Below are 20,795 nucleotides of genomic sequence, written 5' to 3'. Positions count from 1 at the left end.
CTTTCGCCGACGAATGACTCTTAAAAGTTTTAGTGGGTCTTTTTCATCAGCAAAGCTTATAATTTAAATCTTTATTGGAACATGTTGTATGATGTGCGTGTGGATGTGAAAACACATGATGGAAGAAGGGCCCACCCAGGAAGTGACTCCACCCTGCAAGGACGCACAGAATCTCCCCCGCTAGCCCCTCCTTGCAGTAGTGAGGAGAGAGAGAGAGAGAGAGAGAGCGAGCCACGGCTCATGTAGCCTCTCCGTTTGCCCCCTCTCAAAAGCCTCCATTGTTCCCGGCAGTCAGCACCCAGAGAGTGAGCTAAAGGGAGTTATGAAGCTCGCCAACGGGGCAGAGGCTCGGGCGGGGTGGGAGGTGTTGGGTTGGTGCCTAAAACCACACGGAGGACAGGGAGCCAGACATAGAGCATCTCTGTGCAACTCGCAGCCTACTGCTGGAGGTTTGCCTGAGCTTAACAGCATCGTATGAAAAGCTCCACAACATGACGCAAAAAACACACCTAACTGTCAGAGGCACCAACCGACCCGACGATTCCACGTTGTAGGGCTCTCCATATTTGGCGCTGCTTGTTTGCCAGCTTGAAAAGGGTTTTGTTTTCGCTCCCTCTCGTTAATTTGAAGCGCTGCTTGAACTGGCCAATCGGAGAGGAGGCAGCTGGACGGAGCCCTGGGCAACTTGTTAACATTTGTATACTTCAGTTGGAAACAGAAAATAAGTGTCATGGGACTGTAACGGTCACAAGTATATAAGAGGGGAAGTACAGTGCTGGTCAACAATGAGCTCAGTTGTGTCCATTTTTATGACCGGTTTCTAATATAAATAGAGGGAAATGAGCAAGTGTTTTGTGAAATGTTTCTCGCTTTATTGAAACTGTATGAACAAAAACACTGCAATTAAATAAGAGGTTTGCATGAAACACATGGCACAAATGGACGACATCATGGCAAAGCAAAAGAAATGGATCTTTGCAAACATTTGCAGTGTCTAAAGTCTAAATCATCAAACATTACTCCTCTCGTTCAGTGCACATATTAAACAAGTTTTAAAAGCAGGCAGGGTAAGATAAGAGTATTTATGCACCCAGTTAGCACAGTTACAGTTGGAACAAAACAAAAAGAAATGCCTGCTTAACACTGAGCACTAAAGCTAAGTGCAGCTATGAAATGTTATCCTGTGTGCAATATGCAGTTAACAACTGGACGGCTGTTCTGGTGACATAAACAGAAGAATACGCTGTTAAGCTAATACTTTTATCACGTCTAGCAACCTACGGCAGCACGGAGACCCGAAGTAGAGCAGGAGCCAGCTGAAGAAGTTCATTCAAGACCCACTCGTAGCACACTTCAAAACTTTGAAATCCTCTGCGCTAGTGAGAGAATACCAGAAACAGTGGCAGAAACCCTTCTGCTAAATTTCACAGATGTGTATCAGGTTTTAATGTGTCAGTGTTAAAGTGGGCAGAATGTCACGGTGCTCCTGCAAACGAGGGCTGCTGTTTCGGCTGCGCTCGTCCTCAAAGAGGACGCCCATGGTCGGGACAAAGTCTGCACGCTGTGCTTCGTGCAATTGGCCCGAGGTGTCGGGTATTTTGGCCGCATGGGGAACTGTTCTAACTGGTGCTCTAGAACGACTTCACTGCAGTGCTGTGGAAAAGTATTTGCCCCATTACAGGTTTCTTCTGTTCTTGCTGGTTTTGTCACATTCAAATGTTTGATGTTTTCAAAAAATTATAGCAGACTGACGTAAAGTGAGTGATTTACAAAAATCAGTTGTCTTATGATTATTTTTTGTGTTTATTGAGGGGAAATAAACTATCCAAACCATCCCAGTCCTATGTACACAAAAACATGATCACTAACCCTGGTAGGTCACAACTTATGTGTGTTTTTTGTTTTTTGAAAACAGTTTAATTTTCCAAGCCACATCCAGGTCTGAATGCAACCAGGGATACAGAATCAATAAATTGTTTGAATAAAACCTGCCTGACAACATATAGTAGGCTAAAAAAAAAAAACAAGAAAAATGGCACAGTGGCGAACCTCTCCAGGAGTGGCTTCCCTACTAAAAGTACTCCAAGAGGGCATCAGTGACTCCATCCAGGATGGCACAAAAGAACACAGAATAACATCTAAAGCACTGCAGACCTCACTTGCCGCAGTTAAGGTCAGAGTTCATGATTCAGCAATAGTAAAGAAAGTGGGCAAAAGGTCTTTAATAGTAAAAACCACTGCTGAGCAAAACAAACAAAAGAGCCTGTTTGAGATCCCCCCCCCCCCAAAAAAAAAAAAAAAAAAAAAAACACATAGCAATTCAGAAAAATAAAAACAAGAAAACAATATACTGGAAGTTAAACTTGGTGGTGGAAGTTGGATGGTGGTCTGGCTACTTCAGAACCTGGATGACTGGCCGTAACTGAACTCAAGCAGCCTGGTTTATGCAAGCATTTGAGCAAGTCTACCTTTCAATGCCTAATAAAAACAGAAAGGCTTTGGAGTGGCTTTGTCAAAGTCTAGATTTAAAACCAATTTATGTGCAGTGGAATGACCATAGACAGCCTGCTTATGCTAAAGCAACCCTCCAACAGGGCTAAACTAAAACAATCTTGCAACAAAATTTTTCTAGCAGCAACTAACTGCCATTTATTGCAACATTTAAGTGCAAAAAAAAAAAAAAAAACTATAATGGGGCATAATATTTTTGAGGCATTGTACAACACCATCCTATGATTGCCTGTTCATACTGTATACTGGATATTGTCAAATTCTAGCCTATGCAACTGCAAGAGAATGAGAAAGTTGCTCGCTCTATCCTATGTAGCGCCACTGAATTCAATATTTATACATACATCCTGTGGATTTGCAACAGTATTTTCTATTTCCTACCCTCCCATCCCCCATTTTGTATTTGATACATTTCGCCATTACGTCAATTTCTCAAAGTTCAACAGTAATTTTGCTTAGCTACTTCCCTTTAATGCCTTCTTCCTGGTATCAGAAAATTGTTTGTTTACTCAATCAACAAAAGAATTTGCTGTCCCATTGTTTTTTTTGTTTGTTTTGTTTTGTTTTTTTGTTCACTTCATGAACACGAGGGAAGACAGGGCTGTTTTTTGGGGAGGTAAGCAGGGGAAAACGAAGATGTTGACTTGTGCACCCCCTCTTGTCTCACACACATTACAGTACACACTGTATATACACACAACAACAAAACACTCGACCCTCGCTGCACCCCTTGGTTTGGCATCATTTCAAGTCCAGGTTAGATTAGTTTAGTTCTGGCATTGTGCTCGTTTTAATTATCAAACTCAAAGTCACAGTTCAGTAGTTTAGGATTTCCAGAACTTTCCACGCTCCTGCTGCTTGGTTGACTTTTTCTTCAAGGGCTGCAGAGGACAGAAGGAAAGAAAGAAAAACAAAAAAACGAATCAGTAAGGGCTTTTAAATGGAACATTATCCTGCTGGACTCAGAGTATTTAAGCTTTCTGTTATTGCGACGTTAATTCGCTGCTGGTGGTAATTTGGTTTCTTTTATTAGGCACACGTTGATATAAATGTGGATGGAAAAAAATAACTTAGCAGTAGATTTTAATAACAGATCGAGAGGGGTTGCATAAGCTTTTAGTTTGCTTATTCTCTTTTAGTATATCTTACCATCAAGTTTTTGGAATGACAGTGAAGCAATCAGACAAAACTGAACCATTAGTCGCTGAAATAACAAACAAAAATGGCTGATTCTAACTCCCAGCTCCAGTCCCGGCAAACACAAATCTTCTGTTCCTAGGGATTAAATCAAGCTGCCATTATGAAACCTGCCCTCCTGATGACCACTGCTCATGTACACTGACACTGAGTCAACAAACAGAGTAATTTGGAGGCAAGAGAGAGTCACTTGTCACCATGAATGCCTAATTTTTACGTCCTGAAGCACGGGACTGTGTGTCAGTAAAAGGAGCAGCTTTCACCGGAGTGTCAGGAGTGTTTTAATGGGGAGAAAATGTTTGTTACAATGAGAGTAAAAAGGGTAGGCGGAGGGTTCAAAGCATCAGCATTAAGTTGGAGAACTTTACAGAGACAACAACGCTGTCTTTTTTTGCAGGTTTTCTGCTCTTGGTAGACCTATGACAAACACACACACACAAAAAAAAGACACTTACTACGATCCAATGCCATCATATTCTCATAACGGAAGGCGCGTTCAGTGGAAACGCTGTCGTTTGGAAGAGATTTTGCTTATTTCTCCGAGGGAAGTAAAAGGCTTTCAAAATGGGTTCGAATACCTTTAGACCATTTATGGCTGCAACGCTGCAGTGCTGGGAATCCAATGTCAACTTATCACCACAGACCAAGAAGCCCCATTACATCACTGTACATGATGTAATGGGACTGTGTAATTAATGACTAAAGGTTTGGCTCAACTTTTAGAGAAAGCAAGAAGTGATGACTCCGAGCACAACTTTGTTTGAACATTCGCCGTATTGTCAACAATTTATGCCCTCAGAGCTGCACATGGCTTACAGTGAAAGTAGGTTACGAAGATTTGAGCACATTTTGTCGAGTTCAGACGACAAACATTCAACTTGTTGTGGCTTCATATGAAACAACACGATGAATTTTTCTCTAATAAAAATCAATACAGTGTAACCTGCTGGCTTTGGAGTCACCTAATTAAGGTCATAATGCATTTAACTTAATTTCACTACAAATGTTCATTGGGAAACATTGTCATAGCAGCATTGTGCTTCTCTTTGTTAGAATCTGTTTCGAAATTCAAAACTGATGTTTAGATGTTCTCCATCTAATATGACAACACTTGAAAAATGAAAAACATAACACTTTCTGTCTCTAGATTTCAAAATCTGGAAGAGACAGACCCTAAAAGACTTGCAGCTGTGAAGTATGAACTCAGTGGGGCTAGTTGAAAATGCATCTAACATTTTTTAGATATTTATTTTCAAGGATCTTTGAAAATTGTGCACCATTTTCTCTCTATTACACCTTTATGTACTTCCTCCTTATGTACTTGGCATTCTAACATAATAAAAAAAAATCTGAAGAGTTTGACGTAAAATTTAGCAAGACAGGTGATATACAGAAGGAGATAGACTTACGAGTATTTGCCCATCCTCCTCAACACTGCAATCACCACAGCGATGACAATCACCACGGCCACGATGGCGCCAATCACAATTCCCACTATTTGTCCGGTGCTCATGCCCTCTGGAAGACAATGGTTATTGTTTTTTTTTGTTGTTGTTGTTGTTGTTGTTTTTTTCATCTACAAATCATCATTTTTACTATTATTGTTCTGGAAAAATTGCAGACTATTGGACTGAGTCTTCAGTCACCTTCAGTTTCCACCGTCAGGTCTGCGTTGCCACCGTCGGTCCCCGTAGCTTCGTCCGCACTCATGGTCGGATCAATTGGTGCTTCGGTCTCGTCTTTGAGGGGGCTACTGGTCTCTTCAGAAGCTGTGGTTTCGAAAGCGGGAGCTGCAGTGGTCTCGGGAGGAGGCGAGGACGTCTCAGCGAAGGCCAAAGTGTGCACGGTGGGAGCTTCGTTTACTTCCACAGTAGTTGTTTCAGGGATCTGATTTGATTCTGTAGTAGGGACGTCAATGTCAGCCTCAGTTGTAGCCACCGGTTCGGCAGTACTGAGCGTTGCATCTTGAGGGGCAACTGGTGGGTCGGTGGGAGAAGGACCGGTGATGACTGTTGTTTTTGTTTCTTCTGGTGCCGAAGAGGAGTATGAGGCGACTGTCGTAGGACCTGAGGGGAGCAATTATGAAAGATCTCAAATAAGTTATGCTGATTTTCAAACAAACATCCAATAATCTACATTTTCTTTGCCACAGAATACAAATCCACTTTATAAAGGACTTTCTCTCTCCCAAATAAGTTTTATGCTTGTTTTTTTTCCTCCCCTCTTATCTTGCATTAGATAAACTGGTTGAAATTTGTGTTTTTATCCTGAGGCTTCACTCCCAGCTGTGACCACATGCTGGCTTGAAAATCAGTTATCAGTTTTGTTGCCAACGTAAGCGTGCTCTCAGTGAAGTGCTCACTGCTTGGTGATATACAAGCTTGTAAAGAAAGGACACTGTGCGCTTTATTACAATATCTGGTTGTGGAAACCTCATGGAATCACAAAGAGACAGTGAATCAGAATTTCAAATGATTGCAAAACCCCGACTAAAGCAAGCAGATGCATTGTCCTCTCCCCGTTTTGGACTGGTCCCACGGAGTGAGGTTGTTGAATCAAACTGACACTCGACAAAGAGGTTCTCCCGTTTGTTTGGAAGGGTGCTGCCAAAGGCTTATGCAGCATTTCTCATTACTACTGTCCCATCATTAGTGCACAGTTACCAAGGCCAGTGACCTCATGAAATGTACATCCTCCCCGCCCCTCCCCTCTCCATCCTGCCTTTAGATTTGTGTCTTTTCTCTGTGTAGGAGAATGCCACATCCTCTGCCTCATTTCCTGTGGAAGGAGCCGCAGTGTCAGGACGGCACGGGAAGGCTTGTTAACCCTGAGCTGCAAGCCCCTTTCAGACCTGATGCAACATCTAAGAGTGCAGGAACTTATAATTTGGTTTTTCCCCAAGTCCTACGGAGTACATTTTGGGCAGTTATCAAAATGTGAGGACACATTCTTGATACTTTCATTAACGAGAAAGCCCAAATTTGTCAATCATGTCAAGAAAATGTTGCATTTTATCCTCTCTTGAACAATTGGCATCTAAAATTAACCGTTTTTAGAGCCTACACGTCTGCACTGCTGATTGTCTTGTAAATATTTGAGAAAATAAACACGTATTTATCCTCGCGCTGACTGCGAGCCAGCCTAATTTCATTGCAGTCATTCCCCACCAGTAGCGCTTGCTTCATCTCCCAAAGGTCTATATCCTTCCAGCCACAACTGAAAGTTTAGCCTGAACAGCACCACTTGAAAATTAAGGAGCCAGCCTTCAGCGGGGCACCAAAATTACAGCCTGCAATCAACTTTCCACTGACAAAAAGTTGGCATACAAACTACTCCTTTTCTTCTGGAAAAGTGAAATCTGCTGGTTAGAAATCCACTTATGCCCCAAAACTTTATTTCTACCGAGAGCCGAAAAAGAGTCTTTTTTTTTAAGCTCAGCCGCTGTCATTAATGTCCGTCCCTTTCCACATTATTAGATTTCTACTAAATACGTGAGACGATAACGAATCCTTTCAAAACGTCCAAAAATAACCCTGGATGGCCTTCGCCCGCCTTCATTATGACCAGGCGGGGGAAATATAACAAAACATTTGTTCCCGCTGCCGCCGACCGCTGAATGCAGGGGGGGTAGAGGGGCTTCAATCTGTTTGTTTGGACCGTCTGTAAATGATGATAAAATGGTCTGTGAGTAAAGTACAGAGTACGGCTACACACTATGTGTAATCACCTCCCCTAAACTCCTCTAACAATTGTTTCATTATGTGCTCAGTTCCCACAATTAGCTCGGAGTAGTATTTCCTCCCCACAAAAATAACCCTTCTGGGTTAATGCAGCTGCATTAGTGAGCAACTCTGGTGAAATCTGTCCCCCCACCCCATCTCCTCTTTTAATCTGCTCCATCTCTCTCTCTCTCTGTGACCATGCCACTCCCTGAGGAGAACAACAAACCGATCCCTGAGGATAAGTTTGTCAGGGCCAACAACTTTTGAAAGCACTGAATCATTGTACGTAGGGGTGGAGATAGGAAGGCCGGATAGATTGAAATCGCAAGGGTGGAGGGATCTTCCTCGGGTATTCAGTGATTCAAAATTGAGAAGCAGGGGGGAAACATGATGTCATGATGAATGCGGTCGGCTTTTTGGACATGTAGGGTATAATACTGAATCTGAACATCTAATCCAGAGCCGGTCCAGGCCTGGAAGCAAAACCCCAGAGAAAAGGTTTGGACTCCTACCATCACATTTGAGCTAACCATTGAAAGGGCATGTTCATTTTGTCAGCTCCTGAGCGCACCCGAGTTTGAAACATCTCTGTAATGGTCCCGTCGTCGCTGCTGTCTCAAAAATGCGAGTGCGACACTTTGGGTAGTTAATAAGATGTGATTTGATTCCAGCTTAGCGATAAGAAACTATCCACCAATCTGACATTCATGCTTGCAAACCAGTTGTGTCTTTTTGAGGCCGACAAGGCTACGAAAGGGCTCCAAATATACACCCTCTATCCTATATCACATCGATCTGACCACACCCATCTACACACTCACTTGCCTCCAATTCAGCATCAGGCAAGCTTGAAACAGCATCTAACTGCCTGAAATGTTAGCAGATGCCCTTTTGTTAGAGTTTGAGAATGCCTGCATGCCTGTTGGTTACAGTTGGCTCCACATGATTCAATCAAGGGGTTACATATGGCCTTTGGTGATGTGTGATGTACGGTGAACAGCTTTTTTTTTTTTTTTTGGAAGAGGAATTGCATTAGCAACTCCTGAGGTTCCGGTTGGCCGAACGTGCACAGCGAAGATGCATGGAAAGTGGTTCGACTGTAGACGGAGACAGGGAAGCAGAGCTGTTGGCTTTTAGCTTAGAGCCGAGTCTCCAAGACACATTTTTTTTTTTTCTGATCATTTTTATCAACTAGACAAGATGGATTACAACTGCAAACACACACAGAGCCTGTACACCAACAAGTAATGATTGGGTTTATGACCTAAACGTCTGTATCCAGTTGGTTTTAATAGATGGCTAGTCAACGTCCTTTTACCCGGGTAAGAAAGGGGTGGGTTTGCTGCAAGACCCCATCGTCTGCGGTTGTGGTCATCTCAAGATTTTTCAGTTTCAGTGGCCTTGACCAGCAGTGAGCTGATTGTTACGTCAAAAACCCCGACCAGTGAACTCACCAGATGCATCTACTTGTTGCTCTGACAACGGTAAACAAAAGAGAGTCAAAGTTTTATTTTTGTAAGGGGAAACGCAAAAAATGTAAGAAGATAAAATTATTTTGTTTTATGGCTGTCGAAGATAAAACTCTCAGAGAGAAAGATGGCAAGAATTTGAGTAAATAACTGGATCGCTGAATAGAGTACACAACAGTCGGTCAGTTTTATCTTTTTAAACATCTGACCTCAGTCTATTGTGATACATGCCGAATTGGGAAGTGTTAGAGTAGAATGGAATAGAAATTCATTTATCGTCCCACAATGGCGAAATATCTGTCCATCAACAGCAAAATGACTTAAAAAGCTTAAGCAAAAGCTTAAGCTTTAGCAAAGCTTAAAAGATTAAATTCTCTAGAATCCACATAAAACATTGACATTTCCAGACAGTTTTTTGTGGTAACTGTGATGATGCCAGAAGCATTTTTAAAATGGGAACTTTGTAAAAAAAAAAAAAAGAAATGTTAATTGTGTCTGATATGCAGGATGAAAAAATGTCATTAAATACTAAATAACTGATCTTGGCTAGAAAAGAATATTTAGCATAATTCCCCCCATTGTTGGGGGAAATTACAGTTCCTACCTTCTTATATATTAAAGAACAAGATCAGAAATTTTAATTGACCAGTTTGTAGCGTCAACTCAAGAGAAATCCACTGCAAATCTCTGAATGGTTCATCTCCACTTGGTGCTGTGGTGAATGTCTGATTTAAAGTCGCACACACAAATAAAAAAACAATGTTCAAGATGTATATATTTTTTATATATTCTGACAGGAACACGGAATAAATTATGCATCTGAATCTAAACCCGTATCCAGTACTGACCACAGTTCATTAAGAGGAAAGACATAAGCTTGTGTGTAAATATGACAAAAGGTATTAAAAAATATATATTTTTACTACAAACCAGCCTGGTTTATGACTTTGGTTGACATGCATCAAGTGCTGCAGATAGACGGAGACGGTATAAGAGGCTGTGTGAAGACAGAGAGCCGCGCTTTCTGCCTGACAAAAATAAAACCTCTTTCATGGGGAGTTATTGTGCGAAGCAGGTACACAACAACACGCAGGGCGAGACGAGAACAAAGGGAGTAGCAGCTTCCATCCGCCGAGGCCATCGCAATCGGCTGCCACAGCGGGCCTCTGTTTACGCATGTCTGTGCGTTCTAATTCACAGCTTGGTGTGGGAGGGAGAGACGATGTGAGGGGAGTGAGAGACCATGTCCACCTTTGGGGTGCGGAATGTGTCAAGACGCTAAAGGAGGGAACCGAGAGAGACACTCTGCTCATCTGGCAGAACTCCCCCACAAAACCAGTAGGCGATATCGCTGGTGATAATACTACCCAGTGCTATGTAGAGGTTTGAAACCCGAGGTCAGGGGGGAATATTCGCAGACAATGTTATCACTAACTGCACACAAAAAGTGTCCAAACGCCTGATGTTTTGTTTTTAAACTCAGACAAAGAGACAGAGCGGGGCCCATCTGGACTTCATCACTGGGGGGGGGACAGATACTGGCATCACAACGAGTTATTCATTATTCTCATGGCCTGCAGGTTTGATTGCTGCACCCCTAAAACTCCGTTCCCAAATTTCCTCTGCAACCTTCTTCTCCTAAACTCCTAATCTTTCTAACTTTTGGTTGCGCGTAGCTACCGATTTCTTTGTCAAATGGCTTCCCATTTACGTGCGTTCTCGAGGCGCACGATGCTATCTTTACAGAGGTTTGTACACTTCTCCGCCTCAGCTCTCAGCTCCGTTTGTGGATTTCCTCTCAGGTCTGAGAGAGGCTGCTGCAGACTGAGGACGTCAGCGCTAAAACAGCCTCTCTGCCTCCTATTCCTAAAACAGATGTTTCTCTCTCTCTCTCTCTCTCTCTTCTCTCTGTGGAAAATTTCAAAAGCATGACTGTGCCGTTTTTGCTTCTTCAAAATGAGACTCATGAGCTGACATGAAAATATGCGTGCGGCTCATACGTTTATGTTTCGCCATTACTGGTCTGGGGTCTCATATTAAGAGCGTGAGGTTAAGTTTGACCCACTTTTGAGTAGCCAGATGTGATCGGGGTGTTACTGGGCCAGCAAGGCAAGGCAGACAAAACTCATTAGCAGCGAGAACAGGGGTGGGGGAATGAATGGAAGGAAGCTTTTACAGGATTCCTAACCCTTGTAAAGTTAGAAGATTAGATGGAGGAAAATGTGCCCACTTCTATGCTTTTGTTCCATTTGTTTTTTTTGAAACATAAAGATACTTTCTGAAGTTGAAATATGTTTTTTTTTTTCCCCCCCCGTTAAGGGTTAAAGTCATCAGACTGGTAGGGTTGTAGAAAGGAGGCGAGCTGTTACGAGGCGGGGGGAGAGGGGGGGGGGAGGCATGACAGGGGGATTTTAAGCAGCTAAAGCTTTGACACCCCAACCAAAGATGGGTAGACGCCAAGGGGGTTGGCGAGTCCAACAGTTTACCAACACACAGGGACGGATAGGGCGCGTCTCCTGCTCCCTCTCCCTTCCACATGACCCTCTTAAATATAGAGGCTCTCTCTATTAATACCGAAAGCAGACCGGCCCTTCCCTACCGTTGGTGCCGGCTGTTTCTTATGGGTACTTTTCTTTCTTAAAGGCAAAGATATGAACCCAGGCGATCAAGAGATGAGTGATAGTCCTACTTAGGAATGAGAGAGGGGATTGGGGTCGAAATGAAAAGCTGCAAAAAATATATATACATATAGAAAGAAAGCGTAGGACGGCATTTTGGAGAAGTATGTACGGTGTACGTTACAATTTACAGCCCCCCCGTTGCCTCAACCCCCTACCCAACCTTCTTCCTTGCCTACTTGCGTATGAGAAGTGCTTTGGGACGCTTCCAAAGGATATTCCCTTTCTTCTCTTTAGCTGTGCCAAGAGTTTACAGACATGAGGCAGCTGAGCTCCCGCTATTACATCATTTTTTTCCCTCTCATGGCAGAAAATCAAACTCTTCCTGTTGTCTGGACTCAGCACCAGTAGCAGACGATAATATGAAAACACATCAGGAGTATAACAAAGGCAGGAGACGTGGTTGTAAAAAAAACAAACAAAAAAACATCTATATTTGTCATGGAAAGGTATTGCTCAATATAAAAAGAAAGGGAGAGAGAGAGAGAGAGAGAAAAGGAAAACGGCTAAAACCAGTTACAGACAATCGTTACCAGACTAAAATTTTGCAGTAATTTTGAAATAAAAATAATTAAAAAAAATTTTTTTTTCAAGATTTCAATATTAAAAAAAGAAAAAACACATCAGATTAATTTCTTATCGAAACACTTTTTGCTTCCATCTCAAGGCACCGTTTTTCATTGTTGTTGTTAGATCAGCACAGGTTAAAGCAGACAAAGAGTGGTGCATGCAGGGCACATGGAGGCAGAGGCACACAGGGGGGACAGAGTGTGCTAACGACAGGACTGTGATAAAGAGTACACTTACTTGCACGTGTGAAGGAGCAGAGAGGGCCGGCCAGGGCCAGGAGGAGCAGCAGCTGAACTTTCATTGTGGTGGGAAATTCTTCTAAGCACTTTTTCTCCTGCCAAAAACCGTTGGGAGACTCAAATCAGAGAGATCTTGTACAGTTCAGGGTTGTACACCGGAATGAAAAAAAATAAATAAAAAAAAGGTGAAGAATTAAAAAAATTTTTTTTAAATAGTTAAAGAAAAAGTTCAGGATAAAAAAAAAGAAAAAAAAGTGGCCTGAGAATTAGGCAAAATTGATACAAATCTGTACAGGACAGGATGTGGAGAGGATAGAAGAGGAGCTCTGGCCACTTTGAGGAAGTGTAAGACGGGAGAGGGAGGGAATGGCACACAGCATGAGTGAGAAAAGATGGTGAATAAACTGAGCGGGGAGGAGGTGGGTGATTGGGTCGGAGGTAGGGCGGGCGGTTTGGGGAGCAGGTTGTGCTGGGAGGAGGCTCCTCTGAGTAAGGACTGTAAGGTGGCTAATGCGGTCCAGCCCTGAATGAGGCTCTGCAACTCAGGCCAGCAGAGCCTGCGGCGGTATCAGTAGCTTGCACACATTCACTTTAGACAGATAAATAGCTGATATCAAAACATGACAGAAACCGAATGAATGTGCTGTAAAAAAAAAAAAAAAAACATACTGAAGTTAGTTTTTAAGCAAGTTTAGGAATGAATGATAAAAAAACTATAAACTTAACTTCAGGCAACAAGAGTTTTATCTGATGTCTGAATTCTTCGATAATTGCCTAAATAAAAATTGTAATAAAATTAAGCACTTATAAATCAGCTGCATTGATAGCTTAAAGTGTAGCTCTTTTTTCTTGAAAAGATGAGATTAGCAGCAGGGGTTTTAAGGACTTGAACCCAATGAAAGGCAGCTTTTAGAGCAGTTTCAACACTGTGTGACTTTTACACAACGAAGCACGGGTGGTCTGTCGAGTTTACATCCAACCGAAGACTAGATGTTGCTCGGCACTTGGCTGACACCTATTGGAGAACAAGCTACAAGTGTGGATGAAAGCAAGGTGACGAGCCCGTCTTACAAAAAAATAAATAAACAAGCTTGGTTGTTCCTTAGGTTTCGTTTCACCACCAAAAGTATATCTTAACATATCTATAGTTCGGCTCAAAATTATTAATATCCCAGGCAGATTTAGATTTGAAATTATTCTTATTCCCTAGAGAAGTTGCTTCTGATGTAAAAGGTGCCACACATCTGAAAAAAAAGAGTAAAAGGAGTGTTAATTCTAAAAACAGCAATTTATCCGTTTATTTTATCAAATCAAATGTGACGAACTGAAAGTGTTGAAAGGCCTCCGTCCCATCACCCTAATCTTCTGCAGACCTTTGGCTCAAAGTCCAAAGACGGAATAATGGTGGAATGACGGCAGCAGACGCAGGATTGGTGCAGTAAAAATGGCTTGTGACATTTTAATAAACACTTAACATATTTTAACCGCCATACACTGAATATTTTTGGACACACAGTTTGCCAATCCCAGTTTTTTTTTTTTTTGTTTTTTTAGATCACTTCTTTACAGTATACTGAATTTATGTACATGATGCAAATCCAGAAGGACACGTAACAAAATACCGTCTCCATTTGCAGCTTCCTTTGCTTTTCAGTCTGTTTTTTCAAGGGCAAAAACAGAGGATTAACACAGTTATTTACAAAGACGACAAACATACGAACAGAGAAGATATACATATGCTGGTCACTGTAACACAGCACTGAATGGCAATAAGGAGCATTTCCCTTTTTTTTTTGTTTTTTTTTTGTTGTTGTCCATACAATGATTGTTTTGTGACCGCCTAATTAATAACCGAGCTCCTCTGAAACAAATAACACTTTAAGTTTCAATATTTCGCTGACGGAAATATGAGCTCAAAATGTTACTACAAAGAAATTTCTTTATTTTTTAGTGTTTTTTTTTTTTAGCCTTATGAAGCTGTACACTAATGAAAATCAGAGACAATACAGAACTGTACACAGACAAAAGAAACGTCACAATGAACAAACCAGAGCATGTTGTCTCTTCATTTTAGTTCTCCAAAAAGAAAAACATCTTTCTTTTATTAAGTAGATGCTCTCAGACTTAGTGTTGTGCAAAACCTGCTATTTCTTTTTCCTAATTCAGGCATCATAAATGATCAGTCGACTCCTTCAGTCTGCTCAGAAACTCTGCGCACGCTCCCCTCAGAAATACAGAGGCTCCGCCTGGTGAATTATACATCAAACACTGGGCACAAATCTTAGGGAAGTCCAAGTCTGGCCTGCAACTTGCTTCCCAACTTGATAAGCTGCTGCTCTCTCACCTGCCGCAAAGCTCACTCCACAACAACAATGAACTCGTTAGCATATGGAGCTGACCATTTCCCGTTAGCCGAAGCTAAACGGGATCTAAACACATGGCACAGAGTCGAACCGACGCAGGCCCCACTGAGACCTGGCACTAACACGTGTCCTGGGTGATCAGGTCGCTCTCAAATGACCCTAAAACAGACGTGTGGACGAGCTCAGGACACGCTGAACTCAGGCAGGATGCGAGTTCCCTCTGTAGTGTTTGTTTTTGGCAAAGATGGGTAAGAAGGTCTAAAATAAATTTATATTGTATAGCTGTACCAGAGTCTCACATTAAAAAACAAAAAAAATTAATTCTAGGTGTGGGAATAAAAAGAAAACAAGTGAAGTATTTGTTTTTCATAGAATCCTATAAATAAATAAATAAATACATATAAATAAATAGCATAAATACCATTTCAATACAAGAAATGCAGGCAATGCATTTTTTTCTAACTTATAAGCATGATCATAGCCACAATATAATTTTAATTAGAGGTGTACATATTGCTGAACTCCCTACTCCATGATGCTAGACAGGTTCTACTTTAAGTATTTCTTGATCTGGTCTACATGTGAAAATCAACTCAGCTTTCCAGTTAATCCTGTTAAACAGTGTTAATTCATATTTAATAAAGGCAACAATTAAGTTTTTCACAAATGCCCAGGTTGGTTTTTACTCTGGCTATCTCTGTCTGACACTAAAATTGCTTTGATTATTCGAATTGCAATTTAAAAAAAAAAAATAAAAAAATAAAAAGACAAAAACTGAAATCTTTTAAGGAAAATTGGATTTTTCTGAAGCACTATGTAAATGACGTCGGTTCATCTCATGATATATTTGACTAGCAAGAGTGAAAACTTAAAACTGAGACCAAACCAGCCGGGATACGCGTTAGTGCCAGGTCAGAGGAGGGACATTTTCATTCAGAAACGGCACAAAAGTGGAGATGTGCGTGAGCATTTCACCCTGAGAGCATGAAAACTGAGCACACCAGATTATTATACAAAATAAATTTTTAGAAACAAATATGTCTGAAAAAGGCAGAGAAAATATCCCGGAAGATTGTATTGTGGCGCATGAAAAGTATTCCTGTTTTGACCAGTAGATGGCGCTCCACTCAATCACATTTTCCTGCACCTTCTTTTGTTCAGATCCACAGCAGCATAAAGAGAGGCCCGGTTAAAGGGCAAAAGAAATGTTTACACCAAGAAAAAAAAGTTGAAATATCTGAATATGCTCGTTGTGTTTGCAAGAAATATGATTCATGTGCAGCAATCTGCTGCGGGCTTAGAGTTTTCTGTCCATTTCTTTTATCAGCGAGAACTTCAACGTGACATCAGCTGTTGCAGGAAACGCATCTGAGGGAAAAGAAAAATGAAAATACACAGAGGATTTGACAATACTTTGGCGACCTGTGACTCTTTAAACATTGTGTTTACAACTTGGCACTGCCCCACACAATAAAAGTCTGTCCTGTCATTTTTTTTTTTTCAATAATGATTGTCTTTTGGACCCCTCAGCCACTTGTGTTAGAAAAAAAGGCCAACAAGATTTTAGAAAATTACTTTCCATTACTTCCTGGATTGTCGTCCGTTTCTTCGCTTCGGTGAACCGAGGAGGTTGTCCACCACGAAACTCACATCAGTATTGTCCCGCCGGGTCTCTTTTCTCTTATTTTGACTCGCAGTTCAGCTTTAGACAATGGAGTCCCAGTCAAAGTCGTCCTGGATGTCCTCGGCAGCGAGGATGCGTCTCACCTGAAAGTGCCCCGCAGGCAGAGTGTGTTGCTGCTGGCTCAGCTGGCTGTGATGACCTGCGTGTGGAGAAAAACGTCAGTAACTCAGGACTACTTGTGTGTCAGCGGGAATTTAGATTGGATGAAGTTGATTACATATTAGGGGTTTCCTGTTTGGTTACTTGAGCTCTTTCTAATACATGAACAACACCGAGACACTTAGGAAAAGGTGTACCTTTGTAAGAAGTACCGGAAAAACACCGTCAACGTGATCTTTAGTCAGTAATTATTTGACAATTAATACAATGCGAGTCACAATGTGCAGACATCATCAATTTCTGAGAAATTAGTGATTTTCATTGTTTTTGTTAACATAACCAAACTAGTTGAAGTCATGAATAAACCACCCCATGTTTTAATAGCAATTTGAGGGATTTAAAACGGTAAACTTTGTATTTGAATTCAGCTTGCTTGCACAGTAAATATGAGTTGTTTCGGGATGTGGGGGGCGGAGCGGCGGGGGAGACTCACCGCTGGTTAACATTCTGGCTTTATTGGCTATTCACACACTTTTATTGTTGGTTTCGGCCAGTTAGATGAAAGCTTGAAAGGAACATGTCTGAATCCCGCCCTGCGTCAAACGCTCACCTATATCCGGTCGAGAGCTGGTGGAAAAAACATTTGCTCCTCTTGTAAAATGCTACAAGAGGAGAAAAGAGAATTCTCCACAGCTTCAGGAAGCAAAATTTCTACAGAGCAAAACGCTTATTCGCTTTTTAGTCACAAAAATGTAACCGTTTTGCTCCATGTACTTAGGTTCTTGTTGGTTTCATGAGACAATTTTGTTCGTCTCATGAAACCAACAAGAACATGTCTTTTTAACGAGACGAGCGTCTTTACACGCGTTTGAAAAGCCAACACTTTGCTGCATTATTACGCCTTCAACAAGTTTCTCCCGTCCCAGCGGAAGAGTCACCTGTCATGCTGGGCGCCGTGTTGCTCATTGGAGGCATGTGAGGGTATCCTGGTGGGCCCATCAGAGAAGAAATGTTCTGTCTCGAGTCCATGTACATGTTCCCTGCGAGAGAACAGACAAAAGGGCAATGACTAACTGTCAGATTAGTGTACCAACTTTCACACATTCGTCTCTGCAGAGCACAAGCTGTTACCGCGCATTTCGCGTACACAACTGCACTGCCGTCTTATGCCGGATGAGTAGTACCAAGTCTCTGGTGAAAACAAGTCGCCTCACCTCCACGTCCTGACTAGAGTCGCCTTGAAACTGAAAACCGCTACAGTTTCTTTGCAAATGTACAATGTTAAGTGGCGACAATTGCTCGCTGAGCAAAGAGAGAAAAGGATTTAGCTTCAAGGCTCGTCAGCAAGCACGCGAAGAGATGCCCCTGAGCGTTGTACTGAATGCATACTGTTGGGGGCTGAAATTAAATAGGTGGTGATGATTGAAGGAGCTTTTTTAATAAGGTTTGAAGGTACAAGTGTCTTCTCCTCTAAAGCTGACTGAACTTATCTCTCTGATGATTTACAAGGGACATAAAGACATATGCTTTAGTGGGTGGAAACATTCACATGAATCTCCAGAACGTTCCCATTCCAACATATGTCTTTTAGAGGTAGCGCTGAGCCAATTCATAGAGCACTTTAACAGCAGCACGACTGAAACAACACACTTTATTTCTATTGATGAATTAGAATTATGTATAAGACATGTTTGACAGAGATAAAATTGTAATTTGCATCAACAAGCAATAAACCAAAGACCTTATTAAGATAAAGGATGATGCAGGTCTTTTGCTTCAGATGTTTTTTTTTCTGTCGTTTCATTGCTGACATTAAAAAAACAGGAAAATGTTTTATGTCTATTTTACTCATATTTATTTGTATTTTTCTTTCTACTTCTCATTTTACTTTTACATTTCTACATTCTCTACTTTCTCCCAACTTCCCTTTACCCTGACTAGTAAACTTACCTCCACACACACACACACACACACACACACACACACACACACGCAAAATGATAACGTTATTCACTGAGTGTTTGCAGAAACGCGGCTGTGTGGACCGACCTGTTCCAATGTGTTGGTTGTGTTGCCCGTGCTGGTTGTGGTGGCCGGGCTTCGGGTGCATGGCAGCAGGGTGCTGCGTTGCTGACGGCGCTGCTGGGTGTTGGACCTGAGGTTGCGGGTGGGTCGCGCTCTGAGGTGGGATGACCCCTGTGGCTGTGAAGAACTGGTTGATTGAAGAACACAGGTCAGCCATCTGAGTGGCATCGAGGGTCCAGTTGTTGAGTTCGGCTTGCCTCATGGTCTCCTTCAGAGCTGATGGAGGGGAAAAAAAACAAAAAACAAAAACAAAAAAAAACAGAATTGATTGTGATGTCCTGAACACAGGAGTACCTCAAGGTTGTGTGCTCGGCCAAGCCATGTTTGCCCTTTTTGAACAAAACGTGCATCTGTAAAAACCATGGGATCCAAGTTTAGGTTCAACATCTGCATAGAGGGTTTCAGACAAAAGCCTGATTCTGAACAAACAGGGAGGTTTTTCTAGATTGAGAAAGTCTAATTATATCATACAACCCACATTCTTCATCGTTACATTAGGTGACAAGATTTGGTTCAACCAGTCTCCTAGGAACTCACATAACTACGTGAACAATTAGACTTTGAACATCTCCAGCCTAGTGAAGAGAGTCGAGCAGTGAATTTTCTTTCTGAGAAAATGGAAACAGGTTGGGCTATCCTCAGAGCTGCATACAAATTTAATAGGAACACAAAAGAGAACATCCTCTGGCAGAGCAGCAAAGTGTGGCTCACACAGGCTGCCCTGCAGACAACAAAGGAGACCTCTTTCAGGTGCTCAAATATGCCCAAAATGTTGTAGGTGCTCCACTTTGGACCAGCGCATGGGTCAACCACCTGCAGCAGAAGGCGAAGTTGATCGGTGTGAACTAGACTCACCCGATCACTTTCTGTTTGTTCTCCTTCCATCAGGAAAAAAGCTCCGGCAACTCAAACAGGATGAGGAGAAGCTTCTTTTTACAGAGAATTGTGGCCTCCAAGAAAACATACAGTGGCTCTTAAAAGAGTTTGACCTCCTGTTACGATCACAAGGTGTTGGAACTTGGGTTTTTGTTTCTTTCTGGTTTCATCGTGTCCTGGTTTGATTTTGCCTTTGTTCGTTTCTCTGTGTATTTAGATTTTGGTTTATTATTTATTGTGCATTTGGGTTTAGGTTCCTTTGATTAGTGTTTCGTTCTGTTACCGTTTTTGTTGGTTTCAGGGTTTTCCCTTTGTTTAGCTCTATTTTCTCTCTTCCTCTCGCTCTAGTCATGTTTCCCATGTTTATTACTTTCTCCCTTGTTCTGCTTCATCCACTCCCAATTCTTCCAGCGATTATCTTTGCAAGATCTTTATGTTCTTTCATCAAAACTTCTTACTGTCCATGAAATGAGTCTTCAACAAACTCATTTTCAGGTCTTTGAGGTCTATGAGGTTATTATTTTTGACATGTATCCCTTACAATTCAACCAACAACAATTTTCTCAAACGTCTCTGTCATGGAGGAGAAAATATAATTCCAACACACACTGGTTATGACTTATGTGCCTTCTGGTATATTTCTGGACTAAATGGAAAAAATACTCTTCTCTTCCGATGTCGCTCACATGCCATCCATTTTCTGTCTTATGATTGATCCATACATTTTGTTTTTATCAACTAAAAAGCCCAGTGCCAGCTTCAGAAACCTTAATTTGCTAAAGAAAAAAATCTAGCTTGATTGTTCTTCAGTTGTGTACATCATCACCATGAAGTTACAGTATGTTGGACTCAGTCAAAGAAGGAAATAACAGAAAAAAAACAAACATGTCAACAACCCTTCCCATGTTGATGCGAATGCTCTTCAAACTTTCATTTAGAAACAGATTTTGTTTTAGTTTAATCACGGAAGTGTCAGTTTGACTAAATAAAAAAAATACCTGAAGTAAATCGCTGTGAATGCAGAGTGAGAGACTAACCAAGCTAATAAGACCTGACCCACCGTCCCCTCATCACATAACTGTTGACAGGTGAACAAAACACACAACTAGAGCTAAACCCAAAGCGTCTAATTTTCTATTTCAAAATATATAAGCAGCAAATAAAACGTAGTCCAAAATACCTTCCCCTAGTAAAATTTATGCACCTGGTAGTGACAGAAAAACAGGAGCTCTGTCCCTGATCCTCGGAAGCACGCCGCAGAAAGTGAAGGATTGCGTTACGCCGGTGTGAGGGAGGTCAAGC

General features: G+C 41.7%; 2 protein-coding genes across 3 annotated transcripts in view; both read right to left on the bottom strand.

Moving 5' to 3' along the window:
- Positions 1 to 850: 850 nt before the first annotated feature.
- pdpn (podoplanin) lies at positions 851 to 12,788 on the bottom strand. 2 transcript variants are annotated; one of them, XM_007553371.2, is made up of 5 exons: positions 12,385 to 12,788; positions 5,355 to 5,774; positions 5,118 to 5,226; positions 4,077 to 4,125; positions 851 to 3,392 (listed from the first exon to the last, which is right to left on the bottom strand). In XM_007553371.2, exons 1-5 carry the CDS (start codon positions 12,446 to 12,448, stop codon positions 3,336 to 3,338), a joined length of 699 nt encoding a protein of 232 aa, XP_007553433.1. In that variant the 5' UTR covers positions 12,449 to 12,788; the 3' UTR covers positions 851 to 3,335. The 2 variants fall into 2 exon arrangements, with proteins under 2 accessions (XP_007553433.1, XP_007553434.1); XM_007553372.2 differs by lacking the exon at positions 4,077 to 4,125 and having other exon boundaries at positions 12,385 to 12,785.
- A 1,405-nt stretch (positions 12,789 to 14,193) lies between these two features.
- LOC103138953 (forkhead box protein J3-like) overlaps positions 14,194 to 20,795 on the bottom strand; it is an 87,090-nt gene continuing 80,488 nt past the window's right edge. Inside the window, exons 11-13 of the mRNA XM_007553367.2 lie at positions 18,582 to 18,833; positions 17,471 to 17,572; positions 14,194 to 16,572 (exon numbers count right to left, since the gene is read on the bottom strand). Coding sequence (XP_007553429.1) covers positions 16,454 to 16,572; positions 17,471 to 17,572; positions 18,582 to 18,833 — 473 coding nt within the window. The 3' untranslated portion in view covers positions 14,194 to 16,453. The remainder of the gene's footprint in view (positions 16,573 to 17,470; positions 17,573 to 18,581; positions 18,834 to 20,795) is intronic.

The sequence above is a fragment of the Poecilia formosa genome, unplaced genomic scaffold, assembly GCF_000485575.1.
Source record: "Poecilia formosa unplaced genomic scaffold, Poecilia_formosa-5.1.2 Scaffold56, whole genome shotgun sequence".
Classification (NCBI taxonomy): Eukaryota; Metazoa; Chordata; class Actinopteri; order Cyprinodontiformes; family Poeciliidae; genus Poecilia; species Poecilia formosa.
Note: the sequence above shows the minus strand (reverse complement) of the source record. Positions and strands in the feature narration are given on the sequence as shown.

Excerpts from the sequence above, each read along its gene's own strand:
- pdpn (XM_007553371.2), bottom strand. The coding sequence starts at position 12,448 with ATGAAAGTTCAGCTGCTGCTCCTCCTGGCCCTGGCCGGCCCTCTCTGC. Across the intron at positions 4,126-5,117 it reads AGGAGGATGGGCAAATACTC|GTCTACCAAGAGCAGAAAAC; the intron begins GTAAGTCTATCT and ends TGTTTGTCATAG. Across the intron at positions 3,393-4,076 it reads AAGACAGCGTTGTTGTCTCT|CCCTTGAAGAAAAAGTCAAC; the intron begins GTAAAGTTCTCC and ends TGTCCTCTGCAG.